This window comes from Brachyhypopomus gauderio, chromosome 9 (assembly GCF_052324685.1).
Source record: "Brachyhypopomus gauderio isolate BG-103 chromosome 9, BGAUD_0.2, whole genome shotgun sequence".
Lineage (NCBI taxonomy): Eukaryota > Metazoa > Chordata > Actinopteri > Gymnotiformes > Hypopomidae > Brachyhypopomus > Brachyhypopomus gauderio.
The window spans coordinates 15,542,648-15,562,042 of NC_135219.1; the positions used below are offsets into that span (position 1 = coordinate 15,542,648).

General features: G+C 52.0%; 1 protein-coding gene across 9 annotated transcripts in view; it reads right to left on the bottom strand.

Moving 5' to 3' along the window:
- The window catches only part of LOC143523222 (protein furry homolog-like), a 37,407-nt gene that overhangs the window by 6,419 nt on the left and 11,593 nt on the right, over positions 1-19,395 (bottom strand). For 3 of the 9 annotated variants that reach the window (XM_077017566.1, XM_077017561.1, XM_077017557.1), the window contains 32 exons: positions 19,125-19,249; positions 18,844-18,901; positions 17,977-18,068; positions 17,475-17,647; positions 17,137-17,297; positions 16,786-16,896; positions 16,484-16,638; positions 16,297-16,396; positions 15,921-16,089; positions 15,276-15,526; positions 14,860-15,000; positions 14,562-14,727; positions 14,376-14,460; positions 13,989-14,101; positions 13,677-13,827; positions 13,437-13,540; positions 12,835-13,017; positions 12,429-12,627; positions 11,854-11,975; positions 11,535-11,722; positions 11,283-11,377; positions 10,554-11,188; positions 10,091-10,359; positions 9,755-9,895; positions 8,881-9,081; positions 7,989-8,150; positions 7,466-7,540; positions 7,165-7,344; positions 6,185-6,385; positions 4,952-5,134; positions 2,175-2,494; positions 497-704 (listed from right to left, as the gene is read on the bottom strand). In XM_077017566.1, coding sequence (XP_076873681.1) covers positions 497-704; positions 2,175-2,494; positions 4,952-5,134; positions 6,185-6,385; positions 7,165-7,344; positions 7,466-7,540; positions 7,989-8,150; positions 8,881-9,081; positions 9,755-9,895; positions 10,091-10,359; positions 10,554-11,188; positions 11,283-11,377; positions 11,535-11,722; positions 11,854-11,975; positions 12,429-12,627; positions 12,835-13,017; positions 13,437-13,540; positions 13,677-13,827; positions 13,989-14,101; positions 14,376-14,460; positions 14,562-14,727; positions 14,860-15,000; positions 15,276-15,526; positions 15,921-16,089; positions 16,297-16,396; positions 16,484-16,638; positions 16,786-16,896; positions 17,137-17,297; positions 17,475-17,647; positions 17,977-18,068; positions 18,844-18,901; positions 19,125-19,249 — 5,517 coding nt within the window. The remainder of the gene's footprint in view (positions 1-496; positions 705-2,174; positions 2,495-4,951; positions 5,135-6,184; positions 6,386-7,164; positions 7,345-7,465; positions 7,541-7,988; positions 8,151-8,880; positions 9,082-9,754; positions 9,896-10,090; positions 10,360-10,553; positions 11,189-11,282; positions 11,378-11,534; positions 11,723-11,853; positions 11,976-12,428; positions 12,628-12,834; positions 13,018-13,436; positions 13,541-13,676; positions 13,828-13,988; positions 14,102-14,375; positions 14,461-14,561; positions 14,728-14,859; positions 15,001-15,275; positions 15,527-15,920; positions 16,090-16,296; positions 16,397-16,483; positions 16,639-16,785; positions 16,897-17,136; positions 17,298-17,474; positions 17,648-17,976; positions 18,069-18,843; positions 18,902-19,124; positions 19,250-19,395) is intronic. The other 6 variants (XM_077017562.1, XM_077017560.1, XM_077017564.1 and 3 more) reach the window with 5 other exon arrangements.

The window sequence follows — 19,395 nt, forward strand, 5'->3', positions numbered from 1 at the left end:
ACTAACACACACACACACACACACACACTCACACACACACACACACACACACACACACACACACACACACACACAAGCATGTACTCACTAACACACACACACACTCACACACACAAGCATGTACTCACTAACACACACACACACACACACACAAACACACACTCTTACACAAGCATGTACTCACTAACACACACACACACACACACACACACACTCACACTAACACTAACACACACTCTTACACAAGCATGTACTCACTAACACACACACACACACACACACACACACACACACACACACATACATACACTCTTACACAAGCATGTACTCACTAACACACACACACACACACTCACACACACAAGCATGTACTCACTAACACACACACACACACACACACACTCACACTAACACACACTCTTACACAAGCATGTACTCACTAACACACACACACACACACACACACACACACACACACACACACACACACACACACCTGGAAGAGGCGTGAGAACACGTGGAAGGTGTATACTGCACACGACCCATCTGTGTCTGACAGCATCTGGTTGACATGGCAACGCCAGGCATCCTCTTCGTCGTCATAGGTGATGGGCTGGAATGCAGCCAGGATAGCAGACAGAAACGGTGAAGGTGGTGGAGAGGCCTGGAGCTCGGGGAAGTCATCCGCATCGCCCTCATCCTGACTGCACACACACACACACACACACACGTTAGATTCTGTCTCTCTATTCTCCCTCACACTCATCTAGAAGTAAACAAATGACATCACCAAGGCAATGTAAACACAAGCATGCAGCATTTGAGTCAGTGTGCCCCCCCCCCCCCCTCCCCCCCCCCTTTTGCACTGAACTGCATCATCCATCTGGACCTACAGCAGAGACAGAGGAAAATACCCCTCTATCGTTCTCTCACACACACACACACACACACACACACTTACAGGCCTGAGGGGCCAAAGAGCCTGATAAAGCAGACCGTGTAGAAATATCTGAAGCCCGAGCTGCTGAGTGGCGTGAAGGACACAGTCTCCGTCTTCATCATCCTCATCTTCCTCTCTTCTCGGCATTCGGTCTCCTCAGCCCACCAACACTCAACTCTGTCTCTCTCCCTCCCTCACTGTCTCTCTCTCTCTCCCTCACGGTCTCTCTCTCTCCCTCACGGTCTCTCTCTCTCCCTCACTGTCTCTCTCTCTCCCTCCCTCACTGTCTCTCTCTCTCCCTCCCTCACTGTCTCTCTCTCTCCCTCCCTCACTGTCTCTCTCTCTCTCCCTCACGGTCTCTCTCTCTCCCTCACGGTCTCTCTCTCTCCGCAGTGTTCACATACACTGCTTCTCCAACACACTCTCCCTCTCTCCGTTCCTTCACCTCACGCTCTGAGCACCTCTCTCTCTCTCTCTCTCTCTCTCTCTCTCTCTCTCTCTCTCTCCCCCCCCCCCCTCCCTCCCTCCCTCCCTCCCTCCCTCCCTGCCTGCCTGCCTGGGAGCCAATACTGTGCTGCATTAGCAAATTGTGTTTGTGTAGCCCCACTCTGCGCGCGCACACACACACACACACACACACACACACACACACACGCGCGCGCGCGCGCGCACACACTCAGGTGTGTGTGTCAAACAGCCATCCACCATTCTCCCTAGTCAGGGAAAGAGGAGACGGACATTCAGCACGTGGCAACACGCACGCACGCAGGGCCCCAGCACGCATGTGTCCCAGCAGATAATAATGGATATAGGGTCTGGCTGAGCTGCTGGTTTCTGCATGTAATGTCCTCTTTCCAGGATTGGCCCATCTTCACATGAGTTTACTGGCCCAGAGTAGAAGAGTCTGGTGTCGAGGCTCAACGAGGCGCAGGGCCAAACATGAGGTAACTTCAGCGTTAACGTTCATACCCTGGTGACCTCTCAGTCAGGACAAACCCCCCCCCCCTTTACAGGAGCTTGCAGACAGTCCTTCTAGGCCATCAGGACTCGATGTTCTGAAGCCATTAAGTTCTGTGTCCAGACAGCCAAACGTAGACAGACACGCTCAGCTAAGAGCATACGTGGTATTGGCCCAGAGACAGCACGACCAGAACAAAACCAAAAGCCAGGTGGACAGAAGTGGAGGTTGACGCACGACAGAGAGCTCTTCCTCCGCAGCAGCGACCCTGCTCACCTGGACATGCTGGAGAAGTCTGCCTCCTCTTCCTCACACCTCTGGTCCAGCTCCTTCAGCGCCAGAGTCACGTCTTCATCGCACACAGAGTCCGGAGCGCTGTCGGGGGGGCCCTCGTCACACGGCCACCCCGGAGGGCTGTCCGAGGCCGGAGCCGGAGGGGGGGCTGGATCCAGGTGGTCAGAGGGGTCCTGGGAGTCCAAGCAGTCAGGCAGGTCGCCCAGCTCCGGGCAGTCGGGGGGCAGAGGGGGGGCGCTGCAGAAGCCAGTGTCCTCGCTCACGCTGCTGCTGAGTTCGTCCACGGCCGTGCCGCTCACGTCCTGCAGGGGAAAGACGTGGACAGCAGGGGGCAGTCAGGAGCAGGGCAGAAACGACTTACGTAAAGTGTCTTGTCCCCTGCAGAATGGGCATGTTTGGTTAAAGGAGGATATGCTTCGTAACTTCTGATTGGTTAAGGCCAACGTCACAGCTTAAAGAGCAAATCCACACATTTTCTGTGTTCAGGAGAACGCTGAATGGTCAAAATACAACGCAAAAATAACGAAACATTATGCAGTAGCGGAGAAAGTGTTTAATCCTGTATGTACACAATCACTCATACAAGCCAAATTCCAAATAGATTCATTAATAATAATTATAGACCTATAGGTACACAACACACACAACACTAGAAGATACCCTAGTTATACTAATCACATTGGAAAACCACACAGGCATGAACAAGCAGATAAGAATTAAGTGACCGCTGCACATACACAAAACCCCATTCGCCCCCACACCATCCGGCCCAGAACCTGAACTCTGAACACATCCACACTTGGCGCCAGCCACGATGTGGCCGGATCAGTATTCTCCAGCACGGCGCTAGTCTATGGCTGGTAACACACAACGTTCCACTGCGACGCTAATTTATGCCACTTAGCCCGAGGTCAAATCGTGACCACCAGCAGGAGATGCTTGAAAGCAGCAATTCAACAAATGGGCCTGCAATTCCAGAGAGCCACTCGTATTGGCAAGCAGAAGAGATCAATGAATGGCGTATGTGGGTGATTGATCACCATACACTTATGATGCAGATGTGACCTTCAGACTACTGACGTCACAGATGAAGCTCGTGATGCCAGTTCTGTGGGCCGGGAGCTGTAACAATTTTCATTCAGATCGTTGAATCAATGCAGAGAGAGTCACATGTACGCCGCAGACCCTTGATACCCGAACAGCTAACACGAACAGCTAAGAAGTACCACTCATCCCGCAAACGACGACACCTCAGGTAACTACAGGAGACGACATGATCGAAATATGAGCTGCAAAATGTTTGGGACCTTTAAATATTCAGACAAACGAGTCATATCTCAGCGGCAGTGGAGATACTGCTGGAGAAACAAGACAACTCCAACAGGAAGGGACAAAAAATAACATTAATAAATATAATCAACAAATGCAGGTAAACTATGAATGAGACAGCAAACTTTTTTGTGGAACACGATAGGTACTTGTTTGGTGAAAGCTGTTCTTTGTTTTTGGGGAACACGGAGCAAGATCTGATGGTTCATGAGAATGACAGATGAGAAACAATATAACCGAAAGAGCCGTAACCACACCCACTTCCAAGCCAGTCAGGTTTTAGCTCCGCCCCTACCACTGCGTTAACCCAGATAGTGGCAGGCGGCCAAAGCGGCATTACGGAAAGCTTTTAGGGGGAAACATCTATGGAGGAGTCGAGTAGGAGTATTGATGATCTTATCTGGACTCATTACACTAAGAGCCTTGGGAGGGCGGAGCGTTGGGGGGGGGGGGGGGGGGGGGGGGGGGGGGGGGTGACGAGGGACAATGTCCTTGGGCTGACACTGATGTACGTCCAGACTACACTGGACTCAGCAGGACTCGGGAGGCTATTTAGGGGACTGAATCATTCATTCATACATTTTACTATGATTAATGGTATGAGCAATTTTACAGCAAGCATCAATGAAGAAATAAGGGGTTGTTTTCACTGATACCCGTCTATGTAGTAATCCGCCATTCACGGCACCTTCAGCCTGTTGGAACAACATGTTAAAACTGTGTAGAACATTCTAGAACATATTTCTTCAGCGCTGATCTATACTAGAATGATGAAATAAGATAATGTGTGAGTAAAATACAGTATGTAGCAATGCAAAGCCTGTAAGTGTTAAAAAGCAACTTGGGCTCCACACCCATTTAATGCTGCGCAAAGCGTCACTAAATACTCACACTATGCTTGTAGGTCCATGCGCAGCTATGAAGATTCTTCCACGCAGCTTTTAGAAAGTTAACTTCAGTGTTTTGTATACTCAGTCCCATTTTGGAATTTTAGCACAGCTGGCCTGAGGTGTATGTGATCCCTGATTGCAATCTGTCCCCCAATCACATAAGCTGATAAGCATGTCCCGCCCACACCGCAGATAATCACTGAGCAGTGATCACAGGTACACAACAAAGCATTTATAGCATCTTTAGGAAAACAAGAAAAAGCAGCAAAGGATTGCCTCCGCACATCATTGTAGCGGAACAGTAAGCCAACAGAAAGAAAGGTGTTCCTCAGGGTCCAATATTGAGACCCCTGCAGCATCTCCAACATCATTTCTGTCCCTCATACCAAGTTTTAAGAGAATCAAAGAGGCTGGACACCCTTTGATGACAACAGATCAAGCAAAAGACCATCAACTATTCAGCAGCCAATCAGAGATGATGAGCAAAGGTTAGAAAGCACCCGTGGACCAGAACTTATTGAGACCCCCGATTGATCCCACCTCAGGCAGCTGGCTGATATTGCAGTCAGAATGCGTGGTCTCAAGGACAGGGCTGTCTGGGCGGGGCAGTGGAAGAGTGGGCGTGGCTTCCTCTGTGAGGACGCTGCTGGAAGACTCTTGGGACTGCAGTAGAGAGTCCATGTGGTTGGATATGGCATCTTCTGTTGCAGAGTCGCTGTTGAGCTGCACAAATGCACAACCGGTCAATGTGTTAGAAACATTCCCAAGGAAGCAGAACACACAAAGCATAATTCACTGTACTGATGTTTTAAGAATGAACTGATTAACTCTGTTGTTGAAAGTGTTACATTACATGCAAGCATGAAACTGTTGGCTAGTTACAAACGAGTCACAAACCCTCTGTAGCCGTCTAGAACCGTCTTACATGAAAACAGGCATTTACTTTCTCCTCTCACGTTTTGCCCACTTTTAAATATTTCATTACTCGTTTAACATGACAACATGCTGCATGCTTGCAGAACAGATTTCAGGCTGTCAAGACACTTGACTTTCCAGGAGACACATCAGTGTCACTCCCACAAAGACCAGAGAAGAGAAGAATCGGTACTAAAGGGAGAGGAAGAGTTGAGGCCCTCTCTAAAGGAGCAGAGGTTTTTTAGTGTACAAGCACTTTTAAACTAGACTGATAGAAGCTGTGCAGAAGGCTAGCGCACCACAGCAAGCCAAGGAGAGTTAGACAACGTTTGGAGATTAAGGGAAGTACAATTAATTGGTCATGCTTAGACAAAACCATGCAGTTATTGTTACTTCAGGGGTTTCTTTTAGATCTGGATCCATGCAGTAAAGTGTTTTGGTTCTTATTGAGGGAACCACAAGCCTCATGTCCAGGTCATATATTCGATGTCTTGAACTAAAAGGCAAAGGGAAAAAATAGGGGGTGGGGGGGGGTGTTCCAGTGAGACTCGAGAGTTTTACTTACCACCAAAGAACGGGGGGAAAAAAAGTGTAAAAGTGTGACCAAAATGAAAAAGGGGCCGACTGGTGTGTGAGAATGGACAAAGAACACTGGGAAAGTGGGCGGGAGGCACATCTGGGCAGCGCGAGGGAGAGGGTGCCGGGCCAAGGCTGGTGTGGCAGCTCACGGCACAAGCAAGCGTCTAAGCCCGCCACAGGAGGGGCACGGCGGCGTCTGCAGGCCAGCTGGGCAGACAGGCACACGGCGCTGGCCCGCCCGAGCGAGGAGGGGGGCGGGGCGAGGGCGGGGCCACTTACGAGGTTGGAGCGGGTGAGAATCTGGCTAGCGCTCAGTACCTCCTCCTCGGACGACTCGTCGGTGTCCTCCTGGTTGGTGAGGTTGAGACTGGGCATGCTCCCCGCGTACTGGCACTCCTGCAGGGACGGCGTGTCCCCCTTGTCCATGCTGTCCAGGGAGCGGCGGCGCACGCCCCAGTTGAAGTTGTCCATGCTCTCGCCCTGGAAGGCAGGACAGGCCAGCGTGAGGTAGAGAAGAGTGAACCGCTGACAACATGCAGCAAACACAGCACGCATCCCATCCTGCTTGCAGCGAGGCCTCGCACACAGGCCGTGCCTCTAAGACCATTTTGTCTTCACTGCTGCAGCAAGCAAAGTGCTTAATAATAATAATTTTAAAAAAGAATAAAAAAATAATAATAGACAATGAACTTTAAAATGGCAGTAGACCACAACGCCAACTGAAGCACAAACACTGAAACACACAAAACCCAGTAATGATGTAAGCCGTTAAAACGATCATGCAGAAATGTGTTTTTTTTTTTGGAAATGGTGGAAAAGCGTCTTTTTGACCAAAAGGATCCACTTGGCGTCTAAGCAGCCAGACACACAAACTTACCTGCAACTCCTGAACGCAAGAAAAAGAGAGGAGAAGATAACAGTGGTATTAGACAGTTAAGAGAGAACAGAAACATGAATGCTGTCAGGGAGGGACCTGTTACCCACTCACTCCTGAATCTTACAAACTGCAGCTTTAACTTGGGACACAAAAACATGAACATGCTCAGTCACTCTCCTTCAAACATTTTCACAGGCCCTTGGACACAGACACACACACACACACACACACACACACAGTGTATCACTAAATTCATTGAAATGTTGAAACCCCTGAGATTTATGCTTTATTACTTGATCAGCAGACAAACACAAGTGTTCCCACAGCGCCCCCTGCAGGCAAACACAAGAAGTGTTCCCGCCCCCTGCAGGTAAGCCCTCACCTCTGCATCCTCCAACTCCACATCCAGGAAGTCAAAGTCCTTGAAGACGCCGAACTGCTGCTCGCTTCCTGCGTCCTCGGCCTGCGCTTCCTCCTCCCGGGTCACTTCCTCCACGGTGGGGATGAGGCTGGTCTGCTGGTCCCCAGAGTCCAGCTCTTCGGTTGAGGAGAACACCACCTGCTGGACAACATGGGAATTGACTGGACCAGCTCACAGGCCCACACCACAGACGGAGAGCAATGCGGGGGTGGATATTTACAGGCTATCAGTTTTAAATAGGACTTCAGGGGGTTGATCTTACTGAGGGGTTTTTCGGGAGGCCGGTCTCTGGTCCACACAGGGAAAGGACATTCATCAGCTTCTCACGTGTCCTCCTCTGGAATCACACCCCAAAGAGTCAAATGTATTTTATTTCTACAGCACTTTTCACACAGCAGCAATACCGAGAGCTTCACAAAACACATAAATCTCAGGATGTAATAAAGTTTGTTATTCTTTTATCACCTCAGGTTATAAAACAATTTATGAAACTAGCTGAAAATAATCGTTATGTTAATTTTAAATAATCGTAAAGTCAATTTTAAAAATAATAAATACAGAAATAAAATGAATATGATTAATAAAAGATTTGAAGTGCATACAATCAATCTAAACAGAGAAAGAGTTGAGATAAAAGATAAAGGTGAAAAGAAATAAAAATTCAGTTTAGCATTTAAAAGTGATTGTGTGCGTTTGGCTCTGTGAAGTTGCTACTAGTAGTGAAGGACAATCAAAAAGACGGACGTCCGAGTTACACGAGCACACGGCGCTCCATCATGCTGCACCTGAGAGAGCTGGGGTCTCTTCCAGCTGACCGGCACCAGGCCGTTGGAGTTGGACCCGGAAGACGTTGAGGAGGTGCTCCTCGTCACGGCGATGACCTGTGGTTTTCCGTTACGACCTGCCGCGGTGCGCTGGTCTCCATACTTATGCCCTATAATGGGTGTCTGAAAATACAAATGGCCAAAGACCATTAAAGCCCAGTTCTGAATTGCATCTGTTGAATTGCTGAACAGGATCTGGAAATCAAAATCTGATGTGGGGCAGATACAACCACACAGGTTCAGCACAGTGTCCATAGAACCACACGGGCTCAGCACAGTGCCCACAGAACCACACGGGCTCAGAACAGTGTCCATAGAACCACACGGGCTCAGAACAGTGTCCATAGAACCACACGGGCTCAGCACAGTGCCCTCAGAACCACACGGGCTCAGCACAGTGCCCTCAGAACCACACGGGCTCAGCACAGTGCCCACAGAACCACACAGTAGTGAGATCAGCGTGCATTCACCCTGCATTTCTACAGCAACACGGGCCAGGCGTCTCTGACTAGAGCTGGATTTAGTGATTCTGGTCCCATAGGACCACGGAGGACAGTGTGCCTGGACGCTTCAACCACCAGGACGTCCCATGACTTCTTCAGCTAGCGTGTCCAGTGGCATGGGTGTCTGATTACTGCTGTTACCCCGAGAAACAGCAACACGTCCTGTACCTCTCACAGTAGCAGTCAGAGCCTCCAGTGAAACTTCAGACACACATCTGACCGCAGACGGGAGTTTCAAAATGCTGCAATAATCCCAAAATCTTCCTTTTACTCTCTTATCTGAAGCTCATAGGTGAGCCGATTGGTCGGACATGACTCAGGTGTGTGTGTGTGTGTGTATATAGAAGCACCTCAGAGATGTCGAAGTGGAAGTCGAGCGTTTTGCCGGGCAGCTCCTTGGAGGCGCTGTTGAAGATGCGTGTGAAGGTGATCTCAGGGGAGCTGGAGGACTCTGCACTGCTGGACCGCTGCATCTCCTCTGGCACCGCCAGACTGGCCGAGCGGGACACCACCAGCTTCAGGATGTTCTGGGCCTCTCTCCAGTACGGGCTCTGCACACACACACGCACACACACACACACACGCACACACACACACACACACACGCGCACGCACACACGCGCGCACGCACACACGCGCGCACGCACACACGCGCACACACACACACACACACACACACACACGCGCGCGCGCACGCACACACGCGCACGCACACACGCGCACGCACACACGCGCACGCACACACGCGCACGCACACACGCGCACGCACACACGCGCACACACACACGCGCACACACACACGCGCACACACACACGCGCACACACACACGCGCACACACACACGCGCACACACACACGCGCACACACACACGCGCACACACACACGCGCACACACACACGCGCACACACACACGCGCGCGCACACACACGCGCGCACACACACGCGCGCACACACACGCGCGCACACACACACGCGCACACACACACGCGCACACACACACGCGCACACACACACGCGCACACACACACGCGCACACACACACGCGCACACACACACGCGCACACACACACACACACACACACACACACACGCACGCACGCGCACACACACAGAAACCAGCTGTAATATTGTAATGCAAATACTAAAGATGCAACTGGACGATTCAGCAGGAAACACACAGCACCACCTTGTGGACGGGGCGTCCTCCACGCTCACACTCTCACCTGAACATATTTGCCTATGATCTTCATGATGTCCAGGTTGAACTGCTTGACGGGGGCAGCTGATAGGTCAATATAACTCAGCAGGCTGTAGATGATCTGCAGCAGAGACTGTTGCATGCTGGGAAGTCCCTTCTCGAGCAGCTGAACGCAAACGCAAGGCAAGAGAGACAGAAAACAAACAAACATCACTCTACACCGCAAATACATCATTATATTACCACCACATCAGCAGAACTGGCGGCTCGGTTGCAATACAAATCAATATGAATCTAATTTGTATTAGTATTAGTTTACTGCATAAGTAAACAAAACAAACAAAACAAACACGTTTATCACCTCTGCCAGGTAGGTGACCAGGTTGAAGGTGATGTCGGCGAAGGCGTCGTGTAGGTATCGACACACCACGTTGATCCAGTTGGGGCAGTCGCGGGAGTAGCTGTGGGTGGAGTACAGACTCATCATGTGGGCCAGGTTGGCCAGCGTGGCCGACTTCTCCTCCCCGCACGCCCGGCCGATGCGCTCGGCCGTCTCCTTGCAGAAGACGGTGGGGCTGTCGAAGTGCTGGATCAGGTGCGGCAGCAGGCACAGGATGTTCAGAGGAAACCCTGGGAGAGCCAGGAAAGTGGGCGGAGTCACACAAGACCATCACATGAGTGGGCGGGGTCAAACAGACATTACTTCTCACCACAGACCGTACATCAGTTTTAATATCACAGTAAACCGGAGTTCTTAAACCCCCCGCGGGCGGAACGAGACACGTCCCCGGGGATGGACGGCGTCCCCCGGCCCGAGTCCTCACCTGCCACCTGCGAGGGGTCCACGAGGGCGTGGCGCGAGACCCCGATGAGACGGCTGAGCAGGTGGACGGTGAGCTCCTGCGTGGCGGCGGAGGTGAAGCCCTTGAGGAAGAGCTGCAGCAGGCCCGGGAAGCTGTACCAGCGCAGCTTGGCCAGAACCTTCTCCAGACGCTGCCGGCTCTCCGCCTTCTCCAGGGGCAGCTGGGCCAGCAGGCGGCCCAGCAGACGCAGCGCCAGCAGGTACTCGAACTCGTAGTCCGACTCCAGCAGCGACGCCGCGATCCAGAACACCATCGCCAGCAGGTTGCTGGGGTCCACGGGCGGGGCCGCCTCCCCCCCGCCGCCGGCCCCTCCCCCTCCTCCCGGGACTCCGCCCTCGCAGAGGGAGGATAAGCTGCGCGTGCGGGCCAGGTTGCCGTGGCTCCCGCCCAGGCGGTCGGCCACGTCCAGCGTGTTGCTGCGGCGACGGTCGCCCTTGCGCTCGCCCGCCCGGCCGGTGCGGAGGGAGCTGCTGCGGGCGTGGCCGTGGTTGCCGTGGTGACCGTGGAAGGGAGCGCCGACGCTCAGGTTCAGTTGGCCCGTGCTCTTCCTGTTGGTGGCAAATTTGGTGCCCAGGATCGGGTCATGGGTCGCGGCTCTGTGGGAAACAGAGGATCGTGAACGCACAAACATGGCGTGTGTGTGTGTGTGTGTGTGTGTGTGTGTACACGTCCCAGGCGTGTGGCTCTTACTGCGACAGCACGGTGAGCAGGTCATAGTTCTTCATGCTATCAGCCAGAGTGTCTATTCCAGCCTCCAGGGTCAACAGCAACTCTATGACGAAGCCCTGCGAGGAAGACGAGGGACAGATGTGCGAGTGATGAAGGCAGGGTGGGCCGGCGTTACACAATCTGCTAATGAGACTCGGTGGCTCAAATCATGGTTGTGCTGCAGTAACGTCCAACACGTTCTCTCCGCGTTAATCAGGGTGCTGGTGCGGTTACCTGCGCCTCCTCCCCGGGGTCTCCCACGGTCTCCACCAGGCGAGAGAGGAGGTCCAGCAACGTGGAGGCGGTGAGCGGCTGCTTCAGGGCCCTGAAGATCTGGAAGGAGCGTCCGGCGTAGTGTCGTGAGGAGCAGGACAGGGCTGTGTGTAGCGCCACCTCGCTGAGCAGCGCCTCCAGCTGGACGTCTGACCGGGACAACAGCGCACGCACACGTCAGACCTCGCCACACAACACACCAGAGCGCACCGGACCGAGGCGAGTGTGAGGAGCAGGAGTGTGAGGAGCAGGAGTGTGAGGAGCAGGAGTGTGAGCTCACCCGGCTGCGTGTGTTTGAAGACGGTGACCACGTGTCTGAGGAACACACTGAGCTGCTCGGCGCTCTTGATGTTGGGGTTTTTGGGAGACATGTCCTCGTGGTTCCATAGAGGACCTCGCTTCCTGTGGGCCGACCAATCAGAGCAGAGAGGGAGTGAGCAGTGGGTGGAGACTCGGAAGAGATCATCAGATACGGCACATGACGGCAGAGAAACAAACTAGTGACAGAAGAGGACATCAGTAGTGATGTGTGTGTGTTACACCACACAGCCAGGCAACGGGGCACACACACACACAGACGCACATGCGCACACGTGTGCACACAGACACACACACATGCATTGCAACAATACCCTCTCCGACTAGACAAGGCTGCAGACACAAGACAAGACACAAAGGCTGAGCGCAGACACTTCTGCATAATAATAAACACCTACAGCACCATCTACAAACACCCCATCAGCAACAAACTAGACAATTAAACACAATTAAACACCAACAAGACAAAACTGCAGTAGATCGAGAACAACCATCACCACCACCGAGGCAGACCCGGGGGTCTGCGGAGGGCCCCACCTGGAGCTGATGAACTCCATGAGGTTCTTGACCTTCTCGTCCTGCTCAGCGGACAGGTCCACCTCGTTGAGCAGAGCCGGCGGGAGGTGGGGCAGGGCGGAACCGCCCAGACTGATGCTGGAGGAGGTGGAGCTGGAGCTGAGGCCCGAGTCGGTCATGGGGGACGGCTGGTAGTCCGGGACCAGCTCCGTCACGCCTGCTGGAAGGACAGGCCGGAGAAGAGAGAGGGAGAGGAATGGAGAGAAAAAAAAGGAGGAGAGAGAAACCCGCCAGCTTAAACGAAGGTACCGGAGACGATGAAACCAGACTACCGACAAGACTTCCTGTCCGTCTGCAGACGTACGAAATATTTACGTGCAAAAGGATTCAGGGGGTGAAGGTGCACAGTTTCTGTGCCTGTACGGACCTGTGAGGTTGAACTCCTGCGGAGGGGGTCTTACGGTCAGAACCCGGGGCTCGTGGAACTCCCGGTTACGCAGCAGGACGGAGGCGAGCGACTGAATGCTGCTGTTGGTACCCTGGACCACCAGCAGGTGGAGCAAGAGGCGCTTGCAGTGCTCGTAGACCTCAGGGTGCTGGTGGTCAAACCCTGCAGAGAGAGTCGGAAGCCTCCAACATCTTACACAAGTAGCGATGCACAAAAGAGAACAAGCCATCTCCATCATTTTGAATTATGTCTTTTTTCCCCTCCCCATGTCCATGTTCGGGTGAGGAGAATAAGCTAGCATTAGCTACTAAGCTAGTTAAGTCCAGGTGCCTCCTAAATATTTCAAAGCATTTAGTCCACACCCATCACTCTTTATAAAACACTGATACAGTTACAAAGAACAGATGCATTATTGATACATAAACCAGAAGCAAGTTTGACCTAAAACCCTAATTTTCCCACAAACAGACCACTGTTCACAGACTTCTGAATCGACACAACAGAATATGTGCAAGTAGAAGTGTGTGTGTGTGTGTGTGTGTGTGTGTGTGTGTGTGTGTGTGTGTGTGTGTGTGTGTTACCAATGAAGATGGCGTGCAGCAGTAGATGCAGGTAGGAGCTCCATTCCACCTTGACTCCATGGTCCACGATGAGGTCAGTGAGCAGGATGACCGCAATGTTGCACCTGCAGACACACAGCAGAGAACCTTACAGCAAACGTCCACCGTGCTGTGACAAACGTGAGCAGTCTTACGTGTGTGTGTGTGTGTGTGTGTGTGTGTGTGTGTGTGTGTGTGTGTGTGTGTGTGTGAGAGAGAGACCTATGAAGAGAGACTCCAGGCGTGGTGGTCTCAGGTAGATGGTCGACCAGCGGAGACCAGCAGCCTCCTGTCGGGGGGAACGGAAGCGGCTCGGGCCGGTTGTGATCCATCACCTTCAGACGCCAGTTAGCATAGACGGGCATAGAATCACCTGAACCCAGTGGAGGACAGAGAGAAGATACCTGAATCCACATGAACTGAGGAGAACAACCTAACCATGTTTAAATATTCATGTCTGGAACTAGTCATAAACAGATCAGTCTTGTTAAAGGTGTTAGAGTGTGTGTGTGTGTGTGTGTGTGTGTGTCTCACTTTTCTCCTCCTCGTAGGACCCTCCGGAGCTGCTACTGTAGCGGGACTCCAGGCGATGGTGCTGTCTGTTCAGATTGCTGTTCAGCCCACTGTAAATGTCCAGATGAGTGTAACTGCACACGCATACACACACACACACACACACACACACACACACACACACATTCCCATATGCCAGAATCACCACAAGCAAGTGAAAGAACATTAGAATGTGTGTGTTTGAACAGAAGAATGCCGGGATGTATGTGTGTATCCAAGTGTATGCCCCCGTGTGTGTGCGCGCATGCATGTGTGTGTGTGTCTGTGCAAGCGTGTGTGCGCACAAGCATGCATGCGTGTGTGTGTGTGTGTGTACACACTATAAAGTGCAAGCAACAAAGTCCTTACTTATCCTCCATGTTTGAATCCTTGATCTTGTTCTCGTGGTGGCCGTCAGGTCCAGGAACCATAGTGTTACTGCTAGATGCAGTTCCTGATAGCAGAGAGACTCGTGTCAAAGACCTCCGCAACAGAGACCAGGACGTGTGGAATCATGGGAACGCGCTCACACAAGAACAACGTAGTGACGCACACCTGTGACCGAGGGCATTTTGTAGGAGGAAGTGATGCGATAGTAAGGCGGGTTGTCCATGTGAGTGACAGCCGAGCTGACGGGGTCGGTGTGTTCCAGCTCACACATCAGCTCCTCCAGAAGCTGCATGGTCTTATCTCTGCCCAGATACACCACCACCTGCTTCACCTGCACAACCACACCTGAACGCTAACGCAACGTGTACCTGACGCACGCAGACCAACACCGTCTTAACCAACACACTGTTCTGATGATGGTAAACGCCTCGGCATGTGATTGGTTAAGGAAGGCGCCACTCACGTAAGGCAGGAGGCTTGGTTCGCTGTTCACTCCAGACATGCTAATGAGGAAATGCAAGATGATCTTGAGGTTTTTGGGCCAGCTGTCTGCCAGAGTGGTCCAGACGTTCTCAATCTCTGACCAAGCAAACTCGTCCCCGTACTGGTGAAACACACACACACACACACACACACACACACACACACACACACACACACACACACACACACACACACTTTAATCAAACTTGTGTCCTTACTACTTTTAACACAGGCCACATAAAAACAAATCACACAATATTAAAATGAAGTTCCCACAACTTAAGTGTCTGTGTGCACTGCATACATGTTTATCACACTCATGTGTATTACATGCGGGTATTTGCGTGTACATGTTTACCACACTCATATTTATTACATGCATGTATTTGCGTGTACCTTGGCAGTCATGAACATGAGGTTGTTTAGGACCATGGTGGTGGCCTGGGGCGACCCCCAGCCCTCGCCCCTAAGCCAGCGGCGGCTGTTCACCATCATCATCTCGCGCCCCTCCTCCTCCTCAGGGTCCTCCTGTCGCCGTGGCGATGGCTTCAAGTCCACCAGCTCCACGTTGTTCATCCAGGGCAGCAGGTAGTGCAGCATCACCTGCCGACCACCAGGGTGCGCCGTCTGTATCCGCTGACTCACCTCTGCATCAACAGGGCACACGTTAACAGGACGCTTGGTGAGGCGAAAATTTGGTCAGCGTAAAAAAGGGCTAACAGAGGATTTCCTGATCAAAGTGTGTGTGTGTGTGTGTGTGTGTGTGTGTGTGTATGCGTGCCTGTGTGCGTGCGTGTATATGTGTGTGTGTGTGCGTGCGTGCGTGTGTGCGCGTGTATATGTGTGTGCGTGTGCATATGTGTGCGTGTGTATATGTGTGCGTGTGTATGTGTGTGCGTGTGTATATGTGTGCGTGTGTATATGTGTGCGTGTGTATATGTGTGCGTGTGTGTGTGCGTGTGTATATGTGTGTGTGTACGTGTGTGTGTGCGTGTGTATATATGTGTACGTGTGTGTGTGTGTGTGTGTGTGTACGTGTACCAGAGAAGATGGGCATGGTGAGTTCGGGGTAGGTGCGCGCCAACTCTTCACTCAGCTGGTAGTAGGAGACGGAGTAGAGGTGGGGCAGCGGGGAGGGTGGGGTCAGAACACCGTCAGCCCGCTGGATCTCCAGCTTGTGGGCGTAGCGGAACAGCTTCGGCTCCAAGATCTAACACAAGCATGAAGAAAAAGCCCCTTAGGTGCCTACAGCCACCACGGAGAGCTGACTGGTGCTCTTCCTCACGAGTTACGGAGAACATGAGAGCACATCACTAAAACTATAGAAGTTTCATACATAATGTGCATTTGAAAGTGTGCAGTAGTTATATAAGGTTACATAAGCATGGACGTGTTTGTATACGTGTGTGTGTGTTACCTGAAGTAACTGCATGGCCACCTCATAGATGTCTCTGGAGGAATCTGCAGCCTTAAACAGGATCAGGTTCAGGAGCACCACAGTGTCAAACTGATAATCCCTGTCACACACGCACACACACACACACAGTTAGCAGCCAGGCCTCCCCCCGGGGCAGCGGACACACTCGTAGGGGGGGGAGGGGCACCTGCTGTGGAAGACGTTGGCGATGGCCCGGAAGCAGCCGCTGGCCACCCTGCGCGAGCCCGTGTAGCAGCGGTCCACCGCCCACAGCAGCAGGTTACTCTGATCTGGGTTCAGCTCCAACAGTAGCATGACGGCCTCACAGCCCAGCTGGTGCACCTGCACACGCACACACACACGCGCGCACACACACACACACAGAAAAGGTCTTCACTAAAGACTCATCCAAGTTTCTAATGTCTTAACAAGAGGGTTCTACAGTGAAAGTGTGTGTGTGTGTGTGTGTGTGTGTGTGTGTGTGGTTACCTTGCGGTCTTGCGAGTCCAGAATGTTGTCCAGCCATTTGTAGAGGTATCCATCTGACGAGAGACCGACGTTATCAGCGACTGGACCACAACACAACACGGCAGACATGGCCTGCAGACATGCGCACACAAGACACACACACAAGACACACACAAGCTAAATGCACTAAACACGTCATACACGCTGGTGGTACTGGTGTATGTCGGTCTCTGTGCTCCGTTGAAGTGGTCTAAAGGTGTGTGTGTGTAGGTTGTTCTTACTTTAAGAGCACAGTACTAGTGTATGTTGGTCTCTGTGCTCCGTTGAAGTGGTCTAAAGGTGTGTGTGTGTGTGTGTGAAGGTTGTTCTTACTTTAAGAGCACAGTACTGGTGTCTGTTGATTTGCATGTTGCGGTCGCTATAGCGATCCAGAGGCGTGAACATGATGCTGAAGGGTCCGGCCCAGTGGCTGAACAGCATGAAGAGGCTGTGTCTGAGAGACTGCTGGGGGAAGATGCTTCTGCGCTGGTGCACTGCAGAACACACACACAAACACACACACACACACACGCGCGCGCGGACACGTCAGAGAGGACAGGCCTGCTGTTCACTTTTTCATAAGCTGTAGGAAAAAGAAAATTAACCTTTCAAGCTTCAGGGCTGGATGCAGACAGCATCCTTGTGTGCGTGGTGTGTGTGTGTGTGCACACCTGGCACGTTCTGGATGATGTTGGCCACCAGGGCGCTGAAGTGTGAGCGGATGTCTCTCAGTGTGTCTGATTCCTTGTCGTTTTCTGCCTCCAGCAGCTGGCGGGTGAGATCCACATACTCCAGCAAGGTGGTGTTCAGAGACTGGCTCTCTCCATCCAGACCACCACTCCCACTACACACACACACACACACACACACACACACACACACACACACACACACACACACACACACACACACACACACACACACACACACACACACACACACACACACACACACACACACACACACACACACACACACAGTCAGACTACCATGTCCACAAGTAAACACCTGCTGCTTCTTTTTAAACATTCAACAAGATCATTCTGAATTTGACTGAGATAATTTGGTTCATAATTCTACTTTAAAGAGATTGGATGTGAACCATGCTTGAGGGAGGGAAGAGAGAGAGAGAGAAGGAGGGATGGGGAAAGAGAGAGAGAAGGAGGGACACACATCTGGCTGATGACTCCAGAGTCTGCCAGCAGCTCAAAGATCCGGACCAGCTGGACTCTGAGGATGTCTCGCCTTCTGCGCCGCTTCATATTCTACACACATAAGCAGAGAGACAGGTGTAGAGAGAGAGAGAGAGAGAGAGAGAGAGAGAGAGAGAGAGACAGGTGTAGAGAGAGAGAGAGAGATGAGAGAGAGAGAGAGAGAGAGAGAGACAGGTGTAGAGAGAGAGAGAGAGAGAGAGAGAGAGAGAGAGAGAGACAGGTGTAGAGAGAGAGAGACAGGTGTAGAGAGAGAGAGACAGGTGTAGAGAGAGAGACAGGTGTAGAGAGAGAGAGAGAGAGAGAGAGAGACAGGTGTAGAGAGAGAGAGACAGGTGTAGAGAGAGAGAGAGAGAGAGAGAGACAGATGGAGAGAGAGAGAGAGAGAGACAGGTGGAGAGAGAGAGAGAGAGACAGGTGGAGAGAGAGAGAGAGAGACAGGTGTAGAGAGAGAGAGAGAGAGACAGGTGTAGAGAGAGAGAGAGAGAGACAGGTGTAGAGAGAGAGAGAGAGAGACAGGTGTAGAGAGAGAGAGAGAGAGACAGGTGTAGAGAGAGAGAGAGAGAGAGAGAGACAGGTAGAGAGAGAGAGACAGGGAGAGAGAGAGACAGGGAGAGAGAGACAGGTAGAGAGAGAGAGACAGGTAGAGAGAGAGAAAGAGATTAAAGGCAGCTGCTATTCATAACCAGACCATCTTTCCAAACAGACTGGAGATTAAAAATACTCCACACCAGGCCCTAGCAGTTATTGTATGTCAGATTAAAGTAACTCATTTCATTATTTAAGCTCGAGTCCTCAGAGGAGGTAAAGATGGGGGTGGTCAGCTGACCTCTGGTCTTCTCTCTAGAGCCTCCTTAATGATTGGATTCAGTTCCTCCAAGAGCTCTCTGAAAGACACACCAGTACACCGCATGAGAGCAGAAGCACCACACACACACACACACACACACACACACACACACACACACAGTCCAACAGGGTTGGGGCTAGGCTGCATGTACACACACACACACACACACACACACACACACACACACACACACACACACAGTCCAACAGGGTTGGGGCTGGGCTGCATGTACACACACACACACACACACACACACACACCTGAAGGCAACAGGGTTGGTCCGGCCAAGCCCCAGAACGAGAGACTCTGTGATGTCCATACTCTCAGAGCGCATCATCGGAACCACATGTTTGAACAAGGAGGAGGGGGATGGAACGCCGATGATCTACACACACACACACACACACACACACACACACACACACATTAAACGATGCTCCATGGGCAAGACGACAATTAAATGCTTTGAGTCGAAGGTGTGTCCTGATCTGAGCTCCACCCGACGGAGAGGAACAGACTCAGACTGGATGT